This window comes from Chaetomium globosum, genomic scaffold, assembly GCF_000143365.1.
Source record: "Chaetomium globosum CBS 148.51 scaffold_2 genomic scaffold, whole genome shotgun sequence".
NCBI classification, from domain to species: domain Eukaryota; kingdom Fungi; phylum Ascomycota; class Sordariomycetes; order Sordariales; family Chaetomiaceae; genus Chaetomium; species Chaetomium globosum.
The window spans coordinates 2,061,042-2,081,191 of record NT_165977.1 but is presented as its reverse complement, the minus strand read 5'-3'; the positions used below and the strand labels follow the sequence as shown (position 1 = coordinate 2,081,191).

Sequence of the window (20,150 nt, the reverse complement as noted above, 5' to 3'; positions counted from 1 at the left end):
CGATACTATCCAACCTGGAGCAAGTTTAAACGTAACGTGGGAAACAAGATCTCCTCCCGACCTGCCCTTCGTAACAAATTTCAAAACGCCAGGACGCCAACCCGTGATGCAGGAAACCCGTTTCCGAGCCGCTCTCGAGGATAATTAAATGTCGTGAACTATCCCGAGCAAAAGGCAAAAAAAAAAAAAAAAAGAAAAGAAAAGAAAATACCACCCTCATCTCATGTGTTGATTGCTCCCGTATCGGCACAAGGCGTCGGGCTTGTCGTAAGTCGTCGAAACATTGCCCAAAGCCAAATATAGCCGAACCATCGCCATGGTTGCCCAGGTACCGTAATGCCTCCCTGAATATGCTGTCGGCTTCGAAATGGCCGCTATATACCAGTGAAATATGACGCCAGATCTGTGCTGCAGTGTTGTTGGGGTAAAGAGAGAAAACGGGGAATAGATGGATTGGGATAAAAGGGAGACGGGTCTGTGCCCTGGATCTGGAAATATATATGAGTCGTCCGTCAAGGAGCATCCGGTGACTACCGAATATCGAGCTGGAACGGTTTAAAACGACCTCCTATGGTAGCACACCGAGGACATTTTCTGCGCGCGCCTTGCTCGCTTATCAGGACGTCAACACAGGCTTGGCAGAGGCCGCAGATGCACTCGGTACAGGCGTACGACTCCCTTAGAAGCGAAATGTTCTGGCAGGCGGCGCAGTATATCTGCGTGTTCTGGGACGAATAGCTGGGCGAGGAGTCTGAAGTTAAACCGTGCGAGTCGATATGGAAAGTGTTCCCGCTTTCGCCGCTCTCGACCGACGGGAACGCGTCAGGAGCTTCAGGGTTGCAGGATGGAGGGGTGAGAGCTGGTTGCAGAGGGGATGCCCGGTAATTTGAGAAGGCCTGTTGAGTGAAAGGCGGCAGGGACGACCTCTGGATAGAAACGGGCGATTGCGGCATCTGGCTCGGGTTCGTCAGGCGCGGGTCGAGCACCGAACCGAACTTGGGACTCACTGGAGTTCTGTCCTCATCTATGTCTTCCGTTGCCGATGCCGCCGCATAGATCAGATCCTCCCAACGACTACCTGGCTCGGCTGAGAGGGCCTTTCTATCGTGACCACCTCCGGGCCGTAATAGGTCGGGAGTTCCCTCGTTCTGCATGCGGCGAAGCCAATCGGACCCAGGCGCTTTGGATTTCCTCCTATGGTGACCCCGCTTGGAAATTGATTGTTTCCGCGGTCGGCCTGGCCCCAGCGGCCGGGGGAGTGGCGGGAGTGTAGATGAGCGCCCTGGAGGTGAACGGTTTATCATTGAGGGAAGGAGATCGCGCTGCCGGGGAGAATCAAAACCAGGAAGCGGCGCGCTGGTGATATCCGCGGGCGAGAATTGTATTGGTGGCAACTCGACGGAAGACCTCGGCCGTCGTCTTGCCCCTTCTGTGTCAGAGTGCCATTCCTGTCGGCTAGAGTCAGTAATCTTGCCCAATCCGAAGGCTAAGAAAAGTTACTTACCCGGTCTGACTCCCACCCCGAGTCGCTTTTATGATTATTGTGCAGCTGGGCGAGCGCTGCAGCAGCGGGAAACATAGTTCCCCCGGAATAATCCTCGAATCTCCGTGGCGTGCCGGGGCCATTGGATTCATCTCGCCGGAAGCCGTGCATAGGCCCTTTGGCTTGGTGATGGGGTGGTCCCGAAGTTGGCTGGGGTTGGGGTCGTTCGCTCGGCGAGGTGTTGATCATAGCCAGGAAGCTCTCCTCGGTCGCAGGTAGTTTGGCGATGTAGTGCTCTGGGTGCGCCCGGCGTATGTGCTCCTGCATTGAGCGGTAGCGCTTCTCCTAAAATTTGTACTGCGTCAGTCTCATGCGACCCGAGGTGCTGTACCAGTTTCTTTGCAGGGAATTCGATTCGGGTGGCGACATGAAGCAAGATGGGACTAGTGACGACTCACCCCGATGCAGCGCTTGCGGCAGCTCGAGCCATCCTGGTTGCGTAGCGGGCAGACAACTTCGTTATTCGCATCGGTGATTGAAAAAGACGACGTGAGAGATGACCTCGGCGGCATATTGGAGGTTTCTATAATCGAAACCCCGCCAAGCGGCGTAGGGAAGGTCGTCAAAGGGTGCTTGCGGCGGGGGGGCCGGACAAGAAGGACTCGAGGAAGCTTCTATCTTATCAGACAGTAACTAATCCGCAGGTGTGATCGAAGCGAGTCTTGGAATTGACGTGTAAGTGGTCTGCGACACCAAAAACCAACACATTCGACCGTTGTTGGCTCAGAACTCAGAGATGGTGCGATCGGGGATTGCGGCCATGAAGAGAGAGAGCTCAAGCTCCTCGCAGGTGTGACAGGCGGCGTTTCGAAGGATAAGGAGGGTGAGTGGTGGCGATGACCTGCGGGTGAGAGCAGGACAATGGACGGGACTCCTCGAATAGGAGAGCGGGGGGGAGCGGGGCCAGTGCAAGCATGGTCCCAGGGCCCGGAAAGCTGGCTCCTCGATCCCAGCTTCCGAGTTCTGTTCTCGGAGGTGCCGACGGAACTTCAGGTCCCCATTACCGCACACAGCACTTGTCAGCTCTAGCCCCGTGCCGTTCATGCGCCCATAATTCAACGAGTAGTTAGTCAGGTAGGTAGGTGCCAATTGACTGTCACCATACTATTGAAACCACGCCGGAAACAAATTGGAGGAATAATAGTCAAAGGAGACAATCTAAAAGTGTCGAGCTGTACGAAGTACCTTACCTCGCTTTGTTCATGTACACAGTGTGAATAAAACATGGTGACATGGCCCATGCGACCGAGGACCCGGAGCTCTTGACCGAGATCTTGTTTTAACTAACAACAAAGAAACGGAGGGGAGATAGAATATTAGAGGTGAAAAAAAGGAAGAAAAACAAAATATGTGAAGGCGAAAAAAATGAGATGGAGTGAAAATACGATTAACTAGTTGTTATTTATTCTATCCCAATTTGTCTTATTACCCAATGCTCAAACGCTCACCAACAGAGTCACATGTCCACAACCACTCGCCCACAACGGGGGGGCTTGATCGAGCTGGCAACACCACAACCCAGCAGCAACAGCTGCCTGACGACCCGCAACCTACCCCCAGGCCGCGGTGCCGAGCCGGTCGTTGATGGTCCGCGCGTTCGTGTCCGGGGTCAGGGCCCACGACATGGGCGTGAACGTGGCGAGAGCAGAGGCCGCGGAGGGATGTGCCAACACTCCAGCCGGCAGACTGCAGCAAAATAGCCTCCAACCTGCTGCCCTGTTCCGTCCGACAGATCCAATATCGCGGATGGGGATGGTACGGCGAAGAGATACAGAGAGAATGGTAAGTTTGTTTCCATTTTGGAAACGAGTAGAGAAGTTGAATGAGCTATTCCTAGTGCGGTGGGCCTGATCCTGACGTGATGTCTGCCGGCATGTAATGGGCGCGCGTTCGCACTGGCCCTGTTTTGACATGTAGTGTAAGTCGACTGCAGTGATAACGCCTTTTGATATTGATTCTCCCCAGTTGCAATCTAGCTTTTCTGCTGCATGCAAAGCCTCGAATGCTGGTCTAAAAATACCCGCTCTGGTACTATGTTAGAACAACGTGATAGTGAGAAAGCTTTTTGTGGCAGCTCGGGTATCAATTTCGTTCATTTCGTCTGTATGTAAAATTACTTCCTGAACTAAAATGAAGACTCATAGGGCCTAGCAATTCGGAGCCAAAAAGCTGTAGCCAAATTACCACGTCGGAAATGAAAAGCCAACATCAGTCTCCTATCTCAGCTGGCGCAGGATTTCGATCAAGAAGTCCTCAAAGCTCAACGTGATGTAGCCGTCCCGATCGTCGTCGTACCGCTTGAACACGTCTGTCATGCGCTTGAGGCTGATGCAGGCCTGCACAAACAGGTCGAAGCTCATGACACCCTCGTTGCGCTTGTCATAGGTACGGAATAGAATCTCGACAAAACGCTCGCTCAACCGGTAACGGAACGCGACGAGGGCGTTGTTGAACTCGTCTAGGCTGATGTTGCCGGACCGGTCCGCGTCGAAGCGGTCGAAGAGCGAACGCCACGAGGCTAGGAACGACCACAGGCCGCAGAACTCCTCAAAGCCTATGGTGCCACTGCGGTCGCTGTCGAACATGCGGATCATCATGCGAACCGTTTGCGGGTCGAAGGCCGTCCAGTCACCGTTGACGAGGGCTGCCGAGAGTTCGCGCTCCGATAGTTGGCCGGTGCCTGAGCAAGCGATGTGTGTTAGCAAACCGACTGGTTGTCCCCGCGAACTCTCCACAACTCACCATCCTTATCCACAGCTCTGAAGAGTGGTAGCAAGGTAGGGTCGGCAGTGCTATCGCGCGGGGCAGGGCTTGGGGGCGGCCGCGAGTTGGCGGGAGGGAGGTTGTGGTGGAGGGGACGGCCGCCCCCGGCACTCGGAGGTGGGCTCATTCCGAAACGATCGGGGGGCGCTGTTTGCCTAGGCGATAGCCGGCCTTGGTGGGAACTGTACGGGTCACCAGAGCCCCTGTGCTCGGCTGGACGCGGTGGAGGAGGCTTGTTTTCGTATCTTGAAGATTGCGGTTGGGCTGAGGCTGGAGACCGGGGGTTTCCTTTCTGGAGCGAGCAAAAGAGAGGATTAGCTTCCAAGACAAGCGAGAAGCGAAGTTGGTAAACGAAAGAGGGAAGAGGATGAGGCTCACTTGTTCGGGCTCCGCAAATCTAAACGCAATGTTAGCAAAAGAGTTCACTGACGGTTGCGAGGGGGTGGCAATGGATCAGTTATCGCGAGGGCGGGGCTTCCCAGCACATGCGAAACCAAATCAGTTTGCGACGGCCTTTGCATTCTCCGCATCGACTCACCTGGGTAGCTCATCCGGGTTGTAGGGCCTATTATAAGCCATCTTTGCAGATGTGTGTTGGTTGCGACTAGGTAAAAGCACAGAATCGTAGTTGTCGTTCTCGTTGCGACGTTGGGTTCTGGTGTTGGTGTGTGTTTGGTGGTGTATGGAGGATCAGTCTCACCTTCTGCAAGGCAACGGCAAGCAAAGGTAGGTCGGAGGAACAGGTGGTATTTAACCAGGGCAGTTACAACTGCACTTCAATTCATCGTGCCGACTCAGCCGCAACTTGCTGCAGCACACGCCGCCGCAACACCTTGGCAAGCTGCCCGAGTGGAGAACAAGAGACTTGGTATTCGTCTATTCGAAGGCCTTCGTTTAATCCGTTTTTCTTGCTGCGCAAAATCTTGAACTCGTGTCCTGGTTACCAACCTAGGACTTCGGGCGGGGTGCCGAGTAAAGGATACGCGTGTTACCTCGTGGCGCGGTGAAAGCTCGGTGACGTTCATGGGTACCGGTAAGGTTTCGGGCAACGGGCAGATATCACAATAAGCTACCAAGAAAAAGGCGCCATCAGGAATCTCAAACGCCGTGGCGAAGCCTTACTCGGGCTCGGTAACCTACAGTGGAAAGAAGGGACACAGAAAAGCCTGGCTAAGGTACCTAACATGGTAACTTACACCTGGTGAGCGACAGCGATTCCAACGTAAAGATGTATGTAATTTATACGTATACGAAGCGCCTGACCCCAATCGCCCCGCGGACCCACTACCTAGTCGTTCAGGGCCTTCCTGAGCTGGGCTTCTGCAGGGTCCTCGGGAGCTTCATGACCTGGCAACCCGAGTTTCGGATCTTGGAGTGACACCGTAAGAAAGCTTGACATCAATTTTCTTCTAAACTCGAAGGGGGATATCGACACACATGGTCGTGTATCAAAGGCTGCATACATCACCTACCTCCAGCATACAGCGTAGCTAATATGTTACTCACAATGCGGTAGTCGTCTTTTCAGAGTAGCTAATTAGCATGGACTAGTGGTAACCCAGTTAACGAATAAGCCTCGTCCGAAAGGGGAACCGATGATGGATCAGGGGCAGTTATCAAAAAGCAACAAATGCCATGCGATTCAGCCCTACACTACTAAGGCTGCGCACACCAAAATCCCAAATGAGGCGATACAACGGGCCGAAGCACGCTCCCGTGCCAGCAACCCCAGTCTCCACCAACCGTTTCCACTAACGATGACTTGCAGCGCCTGCCCTGGATATTGACCGCAAGTTCCGGGGCTCCTTCCCTTCCACGTGTTGCAAGGTTATGTAAGAGAGCCAAAAAGGAATGAATGTGTCTTAAATCGATAGATACCCGACAGTAGCGCTTTCTCCCTTTCGCTTACACTTCAAGGGGGGAACATCAAACTTCAAGTTGACTCGATTTGGACCATCGGGGGTATTTCTATAGGCGACTAGACTCGATTCTCACGAGCATCACACCGGAGAAGCACGCTTCCTCTTTTTCAGGGGCTTTTTTTTACCCAGATTCAGTATCTTCTTGTCTTCTCTGTCCCGTTCCTAGGATGTCGGCCCAAGATACTGCCGCAGAAGCAGATGAATTCTGGCTGTTTGGTTATGGGTGGGTGAACCGTGATGGACTTATTATTATTTACCTTGTTATAACTGGGAATGAGAACTGATGTCTGGCTCTACAGGAGCTTGATCTGGAAACCCCCTCCGCATTTTGGTAACTTTCTTCCCAACCCCCAACCCCCAACTAATCTCTCAGCCAAACCAACAGTCCCCCTCGGGCTGATCATCCGGCTCGGCAAGGCGGGAGCTGACCAGGTCCAGATAGGCGAATCCCAGGCTGGGTGACGGGCTATGTCCGGAGATTCTGGCAGGTACGGAAAACATGGTCTCGCAGTGCTGCCATCCCGCGCCCCGTGCTGCATCTCCTCCCTTTCCCTGTCACCCTGCCGCCCCCTTTCCCCCTTTCCTCCGTTCCCGCCTCCCCCCCCTCCCTTGACCATTTGCTCATCAAAATACCTACCCCATTCCAGCCCCCTCGGCCAGTCCGCTGGCCTCTCCCCTGCTCTCCCCATACTGATTGTTCTATAGGCAAGGTATTTCAGCCTCACTCGTTTTCTTTTCATGGTTTTTCAACCGCAGATGCTTGTGTCTCGGCGTTATCATCCGCTTGTTAGATTTTAAACCTATCATTGGCACCATCATCATCACAGCTACCTTCTTCCTCCATCCTCAAACCCGAATTATCTCTCTCCCCAACATACTCAACCACCCGCTAACCTGTCCTCGCCCTCCTCCTCCAGCCAGGACCACCGCGGTACCCCTGAAGCGCCGGGCCGCGTCGTCACCTTGATCTCGCGTTCCTACTGGGAGCAGCTGACCGACCACCATGACTCGGCCCCGGACAAGGTTTGGGGCGTGGCCTACCGCATCACGCCCGACCGCGTCGCCGAGGTCAAGGAATACCTCGACATCCGCGAGATCAACGGGTACACGATTCACTACACGCCCTTCCACCCTGCTACCACCATCACTACAGCCGCCGACTCAGCCCAACCCCAACCCCAACACGAGGGTATCCACCACCACCCCGGCCCGATCCGGACGTTGGTCTACATCGGCACGCCCGACAACGACCAGTTCGTCGGCCCGCAAGACCCGCAGCAGCTCGCCGAGCACATCTACCGCAGCACCGGACCGAGCGGGCCAAATCGGGACTACCTGTGGGGGCTGGAGGCGGCGCTGGACGAGCTGAGCCCGGAGAGCGGCGACGAGCACGTCACGGATCTGTCGAACCGGCTCCGGGCGGTCGCCGCTCGCGAGGAAGCGGCGGCGGCGGAAGGAAAGAAAGAGATCTCCGGCCCGCCCGCTCCTGTCGATGTTGGCGTTGGCGTTGGCGTCGGTGCCGGTCCGGAACAGCCGTCGCCGTCGGTGCTGCGGCGGGAGCAGCAGCATCATGAGCAGCACCACGACTTCAGAAAGGTCAGCAGCATAGATGAGCAGGAGGAGACGGAGAAGACTTCGTGATGGAGGCAAAGTTCAAGAAAACATTGTCGAGGAGATGAAAGAAAAGCAGAACGAAACAGCAGCTACGAGTTCCCTCCCTCCCCATCCCCACATCCCCCATCTTGGTTCGGCCCAGACTGCCCTGTTGACGGCCACCGTTTTGTTGGCTCCCACCCCTCCCCGTCTTCCCATCCCTTCCGTACCCCCCTCTCTTACGGATATCCCCAGCCAGCTCGGCCTCCCGCCGGAACCTACACGCCCTGCCATAATAACGTAAGACTCAACATCGAATTAGGTCCCCTCCCATGTCCGCAAGCGTGGGAGCTCGGTGAGGCCCGGATCCATCGTGTTATTTTCCTCGTCAGTCATTCTGTCCATGTTTCCTGCCCCTGCCCATCTTGATTCCAACCCCCCGTCCCCCGTCCCCCAAATCCGCCGCCGCGGTATCGAACTTGGAAACGCAAAACAAAGACAAAGCAGTCAAAGCAGCAACGAAACCCAAGGAATAAACATTGTAGGGGAAGATCAGAAGATAAAATAATAGAGGAGAGTTTACTTCCAGGAACCTAGGCCTCGCTCAACTCCCCTCGTTATGAAAGGCCAGAAAAGTTGGCGCCAAGCAGCTGGTGATGCCGAGAGAGAAGAATAGAACAGAGCACGCAAGGGGTATCATGGGATGTCGATCATCACAGAGCAACAACAACGTCTGATCGTACAGCATCCTCGACCGGCAATATCAGGCGAGCTTTCAAAAATGGCAAAAGAGAAAGGGGGATGGATGGATCTCCAGGTATGTAAAAAGGAAAAAAAAACTCGTCTCTCGCCGTCGAATACTCTATCGGTTCCTGCGCTCGCTGGTGCCCTTCGCCAGGTGGGTTTTCAGTGGGCTCACCCAACCCGGCGGCAAGTGCCCCTTTTAATACCCGCCCTGTCCGTGGCCTGGGTTCGGCGGCTGGGGTTGTTGTTGCATTTGCTGGTTCGGGTCGGGGTAGCCGTAGGGGTTGGGGTTCGCCGGCCACGCTATCATTTCCGTTAACACTTTCATTTGCAAAGTTGCAGCTTTCTTGCTTTTTTTTTTCTGTTTCACTTCACATACCTTGCGGGGGCATGGTGTACGCGGCCGGGGCGTAGCCACGCCCGTAGGGTTGCTGGTACATGGCCTGCGGCATTCCGTACGGTTGCTGCGTGCCGTAGGCGATGGGGCCGCCGGCGACTGGCATGGCTCCGTACCCGCCCCGAGAGTACATACCACCTCGGCCGGCACCGCCTCCCTTAGGGCCAGTGTCCGAGGCTTTGTCGACACGGATCTGCCGACCGTCGAAGCTGGGGAGACTAGTCAGTGGCTAGCTAGAGCGGGGGGTTGGGGAGGGGGTGGGCTGTGCTGAGCTGGCTTACTCGACGTTGTTCATGGCCTCGATGGCTTTGATGGCGTCGCCCTCATTGGTATAGCGCACAAAACCGAATCCTCTGCTACGACCAGTGTCGCGGTCTTTGACGACGACCTGGCGAGGGGTCAGGTTCGTTCGTTCAAGGATGATGAGGCGGCATCAAATGGAAAACAGCAGATAACGTACCGCTTCTTCCACCACTCCGAACTCTTCAAACTTTTGTCTCAAGGTCGGCTCCTCCGTGTGCCATGCAAGGCCGCTATGACTACGTCAGTGGCCAGCGACTCGCGTGGGAAAACCGGTGTTTAAATCCACAATTTCTTACCCGATAAATAATTTTGACATCTTGGTTGGAATGGCTTGAATTCCTGGGGTTGTTTCGTCAGCCGGTTGTTGGTGGATGCGTTGATGTTTCTCCAGCAAGTCAAAAAGAACAAGTGTGGTCAAGTTTGTTTGTGTTTCTGGCAAGTGCTAGGTGGGGATTAAAAAGGGGAATATCCAGGGATCAAGGGAACAGGAAACTTCACGAGGGATGTGACGCGTGTTGAACTGCCCGATAAAGGCGGGGGACTACCACGGTTTTCTGGCGCTTAGCAAGATGAGGGACGGGGCTCGTCTTACCGGAGGATGAACTCCTCTCGCCCGGTAACGGTTGGGGATGTCGTCAGACCAGTGGTTCGATGACTTCAGCCGGAGAGGAGGGATGGCTTCGATTAAGTCGCAGCCCTTAGTTTCTCCAAGCGAGGCTGCTCAACTGTGGTAGAGGGGGAACCGGACAGTGCCAGTGGCCAGCGAACAGCGGGGTGTTAGCGAAGCTGCGTTATGTGGTAAGGGGTCAAGGATTCTCCAGTCTCCCTATCAAAGCCGGTTGGTTGGGTTGGAGGGGAGGGGGAGGGAAGAGAACTCGGGAAGGAAGGGAAAGGCAAGAGCCGCCGGCATTGATGCTACCCATCTTATATGCCAGCGGGAATTCCTGGGGAAGGACGAGAATAAACCCCCTGGCTCTGCCCATGACCATGACAGAGCCACCAGTCTCCTTTGAGTTTCTCTATCCCCTGCCGGCTCCTGAGCACGCTTGCCATTTCCCCGGTCAATGTTTCGACAAGCATGACAATGTTGGAAAAGCCAGGTCCAGACAAGCATCAAACGGACCACGGGAACCACAACCGCAGAACGACGTCCGACCAGGGCTGCTGCATGGGGGTGTAACGCTTGCACCCTGCGGCGGAACAGGCCTGGAAGGGGGTTGACAACGACAACCCATCCACAGAGCTGCGACAAACCAACTCTCCGACGTTAGGATTGGCCAGCGGTCAAGCTTCAGTTCTCGCCGAACATCTCTGGAGGCCATTCAACCCCCCGAACCATCTGCAGAACCAGGCCCCACACCACAGCCAGCGATACTCCCCTGCCGGTGTCCTTGCAATTTGCAGTCGGGCCTGATTCGGTGCATGGACGTACACAGTACGGCTCACAACGGCGTCTTTACTCCAAGGCAGCCAGAATTGTCTATGAAGGATGATCCCAGGCCCGCCCATCCGGGTTTTCCAAGAGGCAACACCCACCATCTGGCTGGCCCTGGGGGGAAAACGCCGACATGCTCAAGGCATTGTAGTGATTTTGCCGGCATTGGCAAATATGCACCTTGATTATGCAGCGCCATCCATCTCGAGGTCACTCGTTGACGAAGGGCCCTGGGAGGGGCCTAAACCCAGTCCCGAGTCCTGGACCATAAACGGTGATCGGGAGCAGGGGCATGGATCCGAAAGCCGCTGCCTAGGGGGTCTGGGGAAGCTTGGGGTTTGCCCTGGGGGGTCCCATGGAACAGGGGGCACCGAGGGTTGCTGATTCCGGAAACCGAGAATATCTCGGCGGTTGATCGAGGTCTCACACCCCACCAAACAGAATGCCCACAACTTATGTCCAGTTAGTTAGAGATGGCGTGCATTCAAGGCCCGAATACGCGTTCTTTTGCGCACGCGGGAAAGTATCCGGGTTCTGGAAAAGGTGCCATTGGTAGGGCAAGAGATCGGCCGCATCAAGATTGACCGCAGGAGGCAAGTGGATATTGGCATGAAACATGGTTTGGAGATTCCAGGCAGATGCGAAACCCACGAAAAGCATTTTGAAGTGCTGGTTATGAAACCCATTATGTCGGTCATTTGGCCATTTTAGACTCGTCGACACCATGCCTTTGCGATTGTTATGTCTCGATGGCTCAAGTGAAGGATTCCACGTGTCCTGGGCGGAATACCACGTCGTATCAGCAGATGATCCGAGAAGTGAAACTGACAAGCCGATCTCTTCAGTTCAGATGATCCCGAGATGCGGGCAGCTCGGGACGGATACGCCTACAACCCTCCGTTCCAGGACAGCGCCGTCCGGGATTTGGCTCTCGTGCCCCGGCGCCACGGGGACACGAGATGTTTAACCAAGTGCTGTTTTGAGTCCCGGCACGCGGGCTGTGTGTGTGGAAGACGAACGAGATGCGTGAATGCATCGGGGAAAGGAGGAAACCGGCGCTTCCTTTGATTGGTAGGCTTGTTGAATTTGACACACCAGGCGTTCCGCACGATCTAAGCCCTACGCAGTATGGTGTCCGTCATAACACCGCGCGATGTGGACCTGCCCCGTTCAGGGCATGGGGCCTTTGAGGGACCCCTGTGCCCCTTCCATAATCCCGTCGTCGATCACCCTATTAACCGCCCAACTTCCACCAGGTCGCCGTCGAAGCCAAGTATTTTGTACCACGGCGTCGTCTGACCCAAACTTTTGCGGCTCTGGAGAGAGCCTGATTTGGCGGAGAAACCCATCATCTTCTGGGGTTAGCAGCGCGAAAGCCGGCCAAGCTAGCAGGGCTAGGCCCGGCATTGCCTAAAACACGATGTGCTCCAAGCTTCGGGGTCGGAGACGATGCCCTTGGACTTCGTTAAGGCAGCTCTCGTCACGGAAGATGACCGACCTTATACAATAGCAATACTGCTCAAATCCATCCTCACGGCCGCGAGCACTTGGGTTTGGTCCATGGCGATAAGTCGTGGGTCGTCGTCCCGACGTGGAATTGCGGAGCCGGAACCTGGCTGCAAGTTGCCCAAACGGGCAAGGGGGTTCATCCAACGGTCGCCCATCTCGGTGATGCATCCCACTGGCTGTTTCCGCTTGTGCATCTCGACATGCAGGCATCGGCTGCATGGTTCATCTGGAGAAAGCGCACGGCCATTGGTTTTGAGGATCATTCGTCCGTTGGGAGCCGACAACGGGAGAAAGCGACAACGACGGCACGAGCCCCCTGCGGTTTGGTTTGCATGGTTCTGAAGCGTATGCCGGCGTCTTCCCTGGGTCGGGATGTGTTGGTTGACACAAGACAACGAGCCAAGCCTTCGGTCCCTTTTATCGCGGTGCGGGTTCGGAGCACAAGGCAGTTGAGGTTGAAAACAACCAGCGATCGAACTCGGAAGACGAAGGTTATAGGGAAGTCGGGGGGTCTTGTCAAAGACTTCGTCAGCGCTTCGCTCCGTCAGTGACTGGACCGAGGTTTCGGTGTAGTCGATTGATTGATGTTGTTTGAGGTACATACATGTATGCTTCCACAGAAAGCAACTTATAGCAAGTGGAGAAGGTGCAATTAGCCGCGTTGCCATAATTAGAAAATGGCCGCTGCAAATGGTTTGTACAATATAAGTGTAATCGGGTTGGGATCATGGCCTGAGGACTGGTAGTTTTCGGGGAGTGGAGTAAAGCGCTGAGAGTTTCGGTATAAGTTGGCGATGTGAGTTGGCGGGGAAAACACCAGCACATAATGGGTAGTTCCAGGCTTAGGTGGTACCTAGAAAGAGTGCTGATATCTGTCAAGGCCGTCTGCGCAATATAACGAAGGAGCGAGGAGTCGGTTTCTCACGAGGACCATCGCCTAACTGGATAGCCCAGCGGTTAAGCAGTGGCCCTCGGCCCACGGGTCAGCTATAGTTCACCATCCTCAAATCTCGGCTGTAAGGAGAGGTTATAGGTTCGAACCATGATGCTACCGTGGGTACTCTGAGAGGTATCGGGCCGCCGATAGAGTCCTCCGCTTCAGAAATAAATACGCAGTCTGCATCGGTCCGACGGGGTATCACCGGGCTGCAACTGGGCACACGAAGTAAACCCTCTCAGGGGGTTTCGTAGCCGGCTACCTCCTTTCGACCGCGAAGGGGGCTGGCCGGTGAGCTTTTGCTTTTTTGGCCAAAGATGTTATGATGCTAGCAACCTACTGACTATGTGCCAATCGATGTGAGCAGGTTCATCTAAGGTCCTATGATCGCAACCTGGGGTATGTTGTAGGATGAAAATGTGTATATCTTACTACCTATGGAAGGCATTTGAGGTAGGTACCTCTTAGGTAAGTCCCTAGGGTTCCTTCCTATTATTTATATCTTGGGTACTCGGACTATTCTCAAAACTAAGACCCAAAGTACTGGGAGAGGAAGGCTCGATGGAGAAAAATGAGGCAGGTTTGGCAGGAGGTGGGAGGACTTCACCATTGTTCTCTCGTGCCACCACCGTCAACCAAGAACAGTCAGCAGTTTACCACAAGGAACCATCGTCAAATCTGCGCCATTGCCATGGAATTCCTACGATTACACTCATCAGGAACATCTCAGAGACGCCACGGCTATCAAGGCACCCATGAGCGCCGCACACGCGACGACTATACCAGGAGCCAGAGAGAAACTCGGGGGAAGAGACAGCAGCGACCCGCCGAGATTATTACGTGCCACGAGGCTCTGGGGAAAGGCCCAGTCCCTCGATCTAAGGAGAAAAACGACGAATTCGTCCAGTCATGGTTGCAACAAACACAGTCTCGCCATTCCCGTCCCTCAGTAACCAGCTACGAGAAGGAGCCAGTTCAACTCACGGAGCAGTTCTGGTTCGAGACTCACGGAAACAATCACAGAAAAAGATCAAGGCCTCTCCTAGAGTCTCCTCCACCCCCGGACAGGGCCAAGCACATTGAGTACCGGTTTGAGAAGAGGGCGCGCCACAAGACTCGAGAGGATAAATATGACTACAAGGCGCGCGAAACAAAGAAGAGGGTTTTAGATCAGGAGTCTCGAGAACACACACAGAAAGAGGCCACCGGAGGGAAACGCCAAAGCTCTAGACACAGATGTTCGGTGAGCAGCAATACGAGAAATGCTGTTGGCGTCGCTAACGGCGAGTATTAGACACGGCAAGAGAGCCCCGGCATTTCCCAGAGTCGTATGTCTGCACAAGGTACAACACAACACACCCAGCACAAGTATCAGTACGACTGTGGCTGACTAGATACAGCAAACAAATCAGCAGAAAGAATAAGCCGCATCTCCAGAAACATACTGAACAAGGGCCCGGATCCCAGTGTCTCAAAGTCGAAGCTCAACAAAAGCCAGAAGGAAGACAAGGAACTAGAAGAGCTTTCTGCTTTTTTCTCTCGGAAAAGGTCACGCAGAGAAGCCCAAACCGAAGAACGAGATTTGGTAGCCCACCGGCCTCGTTTGCGGAGCATCTCGCGCGACGTCGAAAATTCGCTTGCGCTTACCCGTCGTGGCCGCCGCGGCTCATCTCATGGTTCACAGCCATCTGATAGAAGTATCACTGCGGGGGAAGATCGGGGGCCAGCCCGTTATTCAAGCTCTTTACCGGCAGTTCGAGGATGTGACTCCGGTTCCGTCACTCAAAGCCGTGCAAGCGACAGGCCCGACACTGGCTCTGCTTGGTCACAACAGCACGATGGCCGTCCCATAGACGTTGTATCTGAGTCTTCCTCTTCACGGAGGGTCCAAGTTGAACATAGCGTTACGGAAGCCCTCGGTCATACAGCCGGGCGTCAAAGCAGGTTTGAACCCAGAATCGCCGCAAAAGTCGGGAGACTCCTCTCTGAGAAATCTACGGATGCTACAAGAACGACCCGAAAGGATGCCGCTGCCCAAACAGACTTGAGTCTGAGAGCACCGGTTAAACCGCCATGTCAGCCGCCTCAACAGTTAGATAGGCTCCGGAAGCTGATGGATTATGTCCATGACGAGCCTCGATACGATGCCCTCATGGATTTCAGAGAAAATCGGGGGGGAGTTTCGCAGGTGCCGAGTTTTGTGGAAGAACAGAGCTGGTCAGTACCAAAAGTGTCGCGAAAGGCGCCAGATACCGAACCCGGAGCCGAATGTCCCCGGTTTGACGAAGTCAGCCTTTTGGGTCGCGAGATTACTATGCCGCACCCTCGGGATACAGGATCGCTTCTGTACCCTCCGATGCAGCCTACCCAGCAACTGGGTCATGCTGAGCCTGCTCAACCAAAAAACACTTACGAAAGCCAACCCCGGGTGAAGCACTGCGGCGACATTTCAGACAAGTTCGGATTCGAGAACCTGGAGGAATTTATTCGAAGGATAGAGAATGAAGCAGCTATGCCTCCTAGAGAAACAGGAGACGACTCCACGCTCCACTACGGCGAATGTAGGTTGCCCGCTCGCCTACAACCGCCGAGGTTATCTAGGGTTGCCGAGTTTGATGGGGCGGGAGACACCACTGCCCTGACCAACAGAGATTGGTTTACCGATGAGTCAGTTTTTTTAACTCCTGGCTTGGATGGTAACTCAACTCCCTTTTCTCGAACTGGCTTCAGTCGGCCTACTTCACTTCCCTTACTAAGGTCGTACGCTATGGCCGAACACGAGGAGTATCCGGGGGCAACTTGGCAACATAACAACATGTTTTAGTGTAGATGTACGTTACACTGGCCAGTGGCTCGTATTTATGGGTACCCAGTTCTGGTCAATCGAGACATAAAGGAGGCATCTTCAGGTTACTCAATCACTTGATCCATTTGAGCTTTGACAGCCTCTCTGGCAGCGTCAATGTCAATCCCGCATTGTTTTGCCCTGACAATTATAGCCTGGGCTCTGGCAATCTCGGGCGCATCAATCATCTTGCCGTCTACTGTGAAGGCGCCTCGTCCCTCCGCCGCAGCTATCTCCTCGGCCATGACGACACGGGTTGCGTTTTCAACCTGTCCAGGCGATGGCGTGAAATGGCGGTGCACGACTTCTAACTGTATTGGGTGAATGACCTCTGTAAATGCGAACGTCAGTTCTGTATCGTCCCCTCCACGGAGTTGGTCATGAGGGTGGTCTTCGCCTGATAGAGCATGATGGAGAGGGCCATCAAAAAGAAAAAGGGAAAAGAAAAAAGAAAACGAAGAGAAACTAGCAACGCACGCTTCCCATTAAACCCAAAGCTCCTCGCCAGATCACACTCAGCCACCAGCTGCTCCGTGGGCCGCACCCCGCCCAGCTGGGTGCACACGGCGTCGATGACGCTCTCGAGGCCGAACGCCCGCGCCGCCGTCACGATGGCGCTGCGCGCGTACGCCATCTCGGCCATGCCCGCCGTCCGCTGCAGCGACGCGTCCAGCGCAAAGTCCTCCGCCGCGAAGATCAGCCCCCGCAGTGAACCTGTCGCGCCGCAGATCTCGCGGAGGTCCATGATGGCGCGCGCGGACTCGATCAGTGCGAGGAGTTGGATCGGTTGTGGCGGCGTGCGGGAGTCGGCGCTGGTGCCTGCTGCGGAGGCCGCGGCTGCGCGCTCTGGTGCCGCCTGCCGGATCACGTCCTCGACGAGTAAGAGGTCGGCGGGGCTGTTGACTTTGGGCACCACAATGGTGTCGAGGCTGGGGAGGGCGGCGACCGCTTGGATGTCCTTGATTGCGTGGGCGGTGGAGACGGCGTTGATGCGCACGGCGATCTCGCCGAGGTGGGTTTCGGTTTTGCGTAGGTTGGTGAGGTGCTCGCGGAGGGCGATGCGCGCGGCGGGTTTGTGGCTGGGGGTTACGGAGTCCTCGAGGTCGTAGGTTACGTTGTCTGAGGTTAGGACGAGGGACTTGGCGAGGAATCGGGGGGAGGAGGCGGGGACTGGGGGTGGGTTAGTGATGGGTTAATGAGAGGGGATAGGGGTATGGTAAAGGTGTAAGTGTACCGTAGAATAAGGCCCGGCGAAGGGTGGGCAACACGGAAGATGACATGGTTATTTATGGTGTGTATTTCAGGAGATTCATGGAAAGCTTAGTGGTGACAATACCCTTCCTTAGACTCAAGTAGGTAGGGGGCAGAGTCGTCAGTTATATATCAGCTTGGCGTTGACGTTGGATCACTGTTAATCCAGCTCTTTTAAATCCCCTCCCCGGTTCATACAAAATGGTGATGTTGTTGGTCGGTATAAGTGAAAGCTTCCACTGTCTCTTAGTGAGATAGGTACCTTGGGTCGAATGCGGTCGGAGTCAGTTCCTTGGCATCCTAACAGCTGTTAACAGCTGGCGGTTGGAAGTGGACAAAGGTTACGTATCACGATACGGCAACATCACAGAGCTCTGGCCAGAGCTGTCTCCAACGCAAGCAACGACACTCTCAAAATGGAGCAACCACAGCCCTTGCCCGGGTCTTTGACCTGGCGCTTGAGCTCACATCCGATCACGCTTCTCATCTTTTTGGGATTCCGAATTTGTACGTCACATGGCCGCCCTCCCTGTGTTAGCTTCTTGCGCCCGGCTTCGGCTTTGATTACGGCTTGATTATGTTTCGTGACTGACAAACGTCTCTAGCCAGCCTCCTCGTCTACCTCTTCGGCCTGCTATTTACCGACAACCTGTAAGAGAGCCCTTTCCTTGACATCCCTCCTCGTCGGCGACCACGGCGTGACAATGCGACAATGCGACGATCCATAACCCCCCAAGAGCGAGCCCCGCTAACCCCCCAATGCACCATGCAGTGTCATGATCTTCATCATCACCATCCTCCTCCTCGCCGCCGATTTCTACTACCTCAAGAACATTGTCGGCCGCCGACTGGTCGGGCTGCGCTGGTGGAACGAGGTGGACCCGTCGACGGGCGACTCGCACTGGGTGTTTGAGAGCAGCGAGCCCGGTACCAAGGTCATCAACCCCACCGACAGCCGCTTTTTCTGGATCGCCATCTACGCCCAGCCCATCTTTTGGATCTTGCTCGCGCTCGTGGCTGTGTTGACCTTCAAGTTCATCTGGCTGCCGCTTGTTGGTGGGTTGCCCTTTTCGTTGCCATGTGGAGCTAGGGGGGTGAAAGAGGACAGAGGGCTAACGTTATGTGCGTTTTTAGCTATTGCACTCGTTTTGACCATCACCAACACCCTTGCCTTCTCACGGTGCGACAAGTTTAGCCAGGCCTCGAATATCGCCGGCAGCGCCTTCAGTGGCGGCAACCTGGCGGGGAGCATTGCGAGCAACATGGTCGGGAGGTTCTTTACAAGGTGATCACATACACATCACGGAGATGCTCAATCCGGTTGAACGCCTGGAAAGTATGGAAGGGAATGGCACGACAAATCACTTAGGTGTTCGTGGACGGAGTTTATATTAGGGTGTGGTGAGGCGTGATTCGTTGTATGATTAGGAGCGCTGGGAATTGGCGTTTGGGAAGGGGACTGGATTTTCCAGGCACGTTTCCCCCCTTAGAGTGGCCATTATATTTACTGTTGTTCTTGCGCGAAATAGTCGAACTGGATATGGCCATGAGGAGCAAGGGGTCACTTCCGCGATCCTCTGTGCCGCGCAATTTGTGAGAGCAAGGCTCCCACCTGGGATAGAGAAGCAGATATAACAAGGCGAGCATGTATGTGCTGCTCTTACAACCATTCTACACTTCAGGACCAGAACGAACAATTTAAAAGGGGTATATTCCGTGTCGTGTCATGGTAATCTATAAACGAATGACAGTCCAGCGCAAAGTGTAGCCTACCTATAAAGCATGGCCATAGTGACTGCGAGCATATCCAAACAGCTAGCGTACAACACCGGCTGCCCTGCAAATATATATATATATAAATATGAACCAACAATAGCATCAACCAACGCCCGCCCCCCTAACCTCCCCACCCACACACAAAGCACCGGAAAAGACGACTCAACGCCTCCCCGCCTGTTCAATCGCCGCATCCAGCTGCCTTTCCTCGTCCTCCAACCTCCGAATCTCATCCTCCGTCATGCCCTCCTCCACCAGATGCGCGTATGGCGTCGTCAGCCCGCGCGGCGTCGCCCGCCCCGGTATCGGACTAGGGACGCTGACGCGCACCTCATCCGTCTGCGCCAGCGACGGAGCCCGCAGACTGGGCGTCCCCGCCGCCGTTGCAGCCGTGCCGCCGACGCTGGGCCGGTCCGAGTACGGCGTGAACGACCGCGGCGGGTCCTGCAGGTGCGACAGGTTGGGCGGCGCCGCGATCGCCCCCGCTGCCACCGCACCCGCCCCGTTCGTCCCATCTCCGTGGCCGCTGGGGCCCGCGCCGCTGCCGCCGCCGCCGGGCGCGCCCTCGTCCGAGTAGGGCGAGTGCGGGGTGACGTCGACGTCCGCGGAGGCTTCCTTCTCCGCCATGAGCTCCTCGCCGCGGGCGCCGGTGCCGTATGTGGAGCTGGCGGAGTGCAGGGCCTTCTTTTTCCGGTGTCGGCGGAGCAGGTACCACGCGAGGCCTAGGATGAGGAGCAGGCCGGCGACGCCGCAGCCGACGGCAATGCCGATGATGGCGCCGACGGCGAGGCCGCCGCCGTTGTTGTTTGCGCTTTCGGATGTGGGCCGGTCCAGTCCGCCGCCGAGGGCGCCGTCGGATGCGTTGGTGGGTTCGGTGATGGCGGTGACGGCGGTGGTAGCGGCGGTGGCGGTGGTGGTTTGGACGCCGCCGTCGTCCTTGAAAGGGGGTATGCCCGTTTCGGGATAGGCGGGACCGCCGTTCCCGATGGATTGGGCTAGCGCTCGGTTTTCAAAGTTCGAGACGCCGAAGAACTGCGAGTAGCTGTGGCCGTTGTTTCCCCATGTGGCCTCGAAGTAAAGTACTTCGGAGGGGATCTGTCTTCCGTCGGTGAAGTACACTTGGCCCCCGGTG

The 20,150-nt window shown here is 55.4% G+C and overlaps 8 protein-coding genes across 8 annotated transcripts in view; 3 read left to right on the top strand and 5 right to left on the bottom strand.

Annotated features, from left to right (window-relative positions):
• Positions 1-530: 530 nt before the first annotated feature.
• Positions 531-2,055, bottom strand: CHGG_02787 (uncharacterized protein; the record flags this gene model as incomplete). Its single annotated transcript, XM_001229302.1, has 3 exons — positions 531-1,448; positions 1,505-1,828; positions 1,942-2,055. The coding sequence occupies 3 exons, from the start codon at positions 2,053-2,055 to the stop codon at positions 531-533; spliced, it is 1,356 nt and encodes a 451-aa protein (XP_001229303.1).
• Positions 2,056-3,759: 1,704 nt separating this feature from the next.
• Positions 3,760-4,885, bottom strand: CHGG_02786 (uncharacterized protein; the record flags this gene model as incomplete). The annotated part of the gene is made up of 4 exons (XM_001229301.1): positions 3,760-4,223; positions 4,286-4,598; positions 4,685-4,703; positions 4,845-4,885. The coding sequence occupies 4 exons, from the start codon at positions 4,883-4,885 to the stop codon at positions 3,760-3,762; spliced, it is 837 nt and encodes a 278-aa protein (XP_001229302.1).
• A 1,811-nt stretch (positions 4,886-6,696) lies between these two features.
• Positions 6,697-7,869, top strand: CHGG_02785 (uncharacterized protein; the record flags this gene model as incomplete). Its single annotated transcript, XM_001229300.1, has 2 exons — positions 6,697-6,716; positions 7,056-7,869. 2 exons carry the CDS (start codon positions 6,697-6,699, stop codon positions 7,867-7,869), a joined length of 834 nt encoding a protein of 277 aa, XP_001229301.1.
• Positions 7,870-8,764: 895 nt separating this feature from the next.
• On the bottom strand, positions 8,765-9,581 carry CHGG_02784 (uncharacterized protein; the record flags this gene model as incomplete). The annotated part of the gene is made up of 5 exons (XM_001229299.1): positions 8,765-8,868; positions 8,945-9,180; positions 9,244-9,350; positions 9,423-9,495; positions 9,562-9,581. 5 exons carry the CDS (start codon positions 9,579-9,581, stop codon positions 8,765-8,767), a joined length of 540 nt encoding a protein of 179 aa, XP_001229300.1.
• A 4,136-nt stretch (positions 9,582-13,717) lies between these two features.
• Positions 13,718-14,440, top strand: CHGG_02783 (uncharacterized protein; the record flags this gene model as incomplete). The annotated part of the gene is made up of 1 exon (XM_001229298.1): positions 13,718-14,440. The coding sequence occupies one exon, from the start codon at positions 13,718-13,720 to the stop codon at positions 14,438-14,440; it is 723 nt and encodes a 240-aa protein (XP_001229299.1).
• A 1,616-nt stretch (positions 14,441-16,056) lies between these two features.
• Positions 16,057-17,271, bottom strand: CHGG_02782 (uncharacterized protein; the record flags this gene model as incomplete). The annotated part of the gene is made up of 3 exons (XM_001229297.1): positions 16,057-16,322; positions 16,469-17,161; positions 17,226-17,271. 3 exons carry the CDS (start codon positions 17,269-17,271, stop codon positions 16,057-16,059), a joined length of 1,005 nt encoding a protein of 334 aa, XP_001229298.1.
• Positions 17,272-17,658: 387 nt separating this feature from the next.
• On the top strand, positions 17,659-18,839 carry CHGG_02781 (uncharacterized protein; the record flags this gene model as incomplete). The annotated part of the gene is made up of 4 exons (XM_001229296.1): positions 17,659-17,749; positions 17,848-17,893; positions 18,015-18,364; positions 18,772-18,839. The coding sequence occupies 4 exons, from the start codon at positions 17,659-17,661 to the stop codon at positions 18,837-18,839; spliced, it is 555 nt and encodes a 184-aa protein (XP_001229297.1).
• Positions 18,840-19,180: 341 nt separating this feature from the next.
• The window catches only part of CHGG_02780 (uncharacterized protein), a gene marked incomplete at both ends in the record, with an annotated part of 1,527 nt that continues 557 nt past the window's right edge, over positions 19,181-20,150 (bottom strand). Inside the window, one exon of the mRNA XM_001229295.1 lies at positions 19,181-20,100. Within this exon, the coding sequence (XP_001229296.1) occupies positions 19,181-20,100 (920 nt within the window). The remainder of the gene's footprint in view (positions 20,101-20,150) is intronic.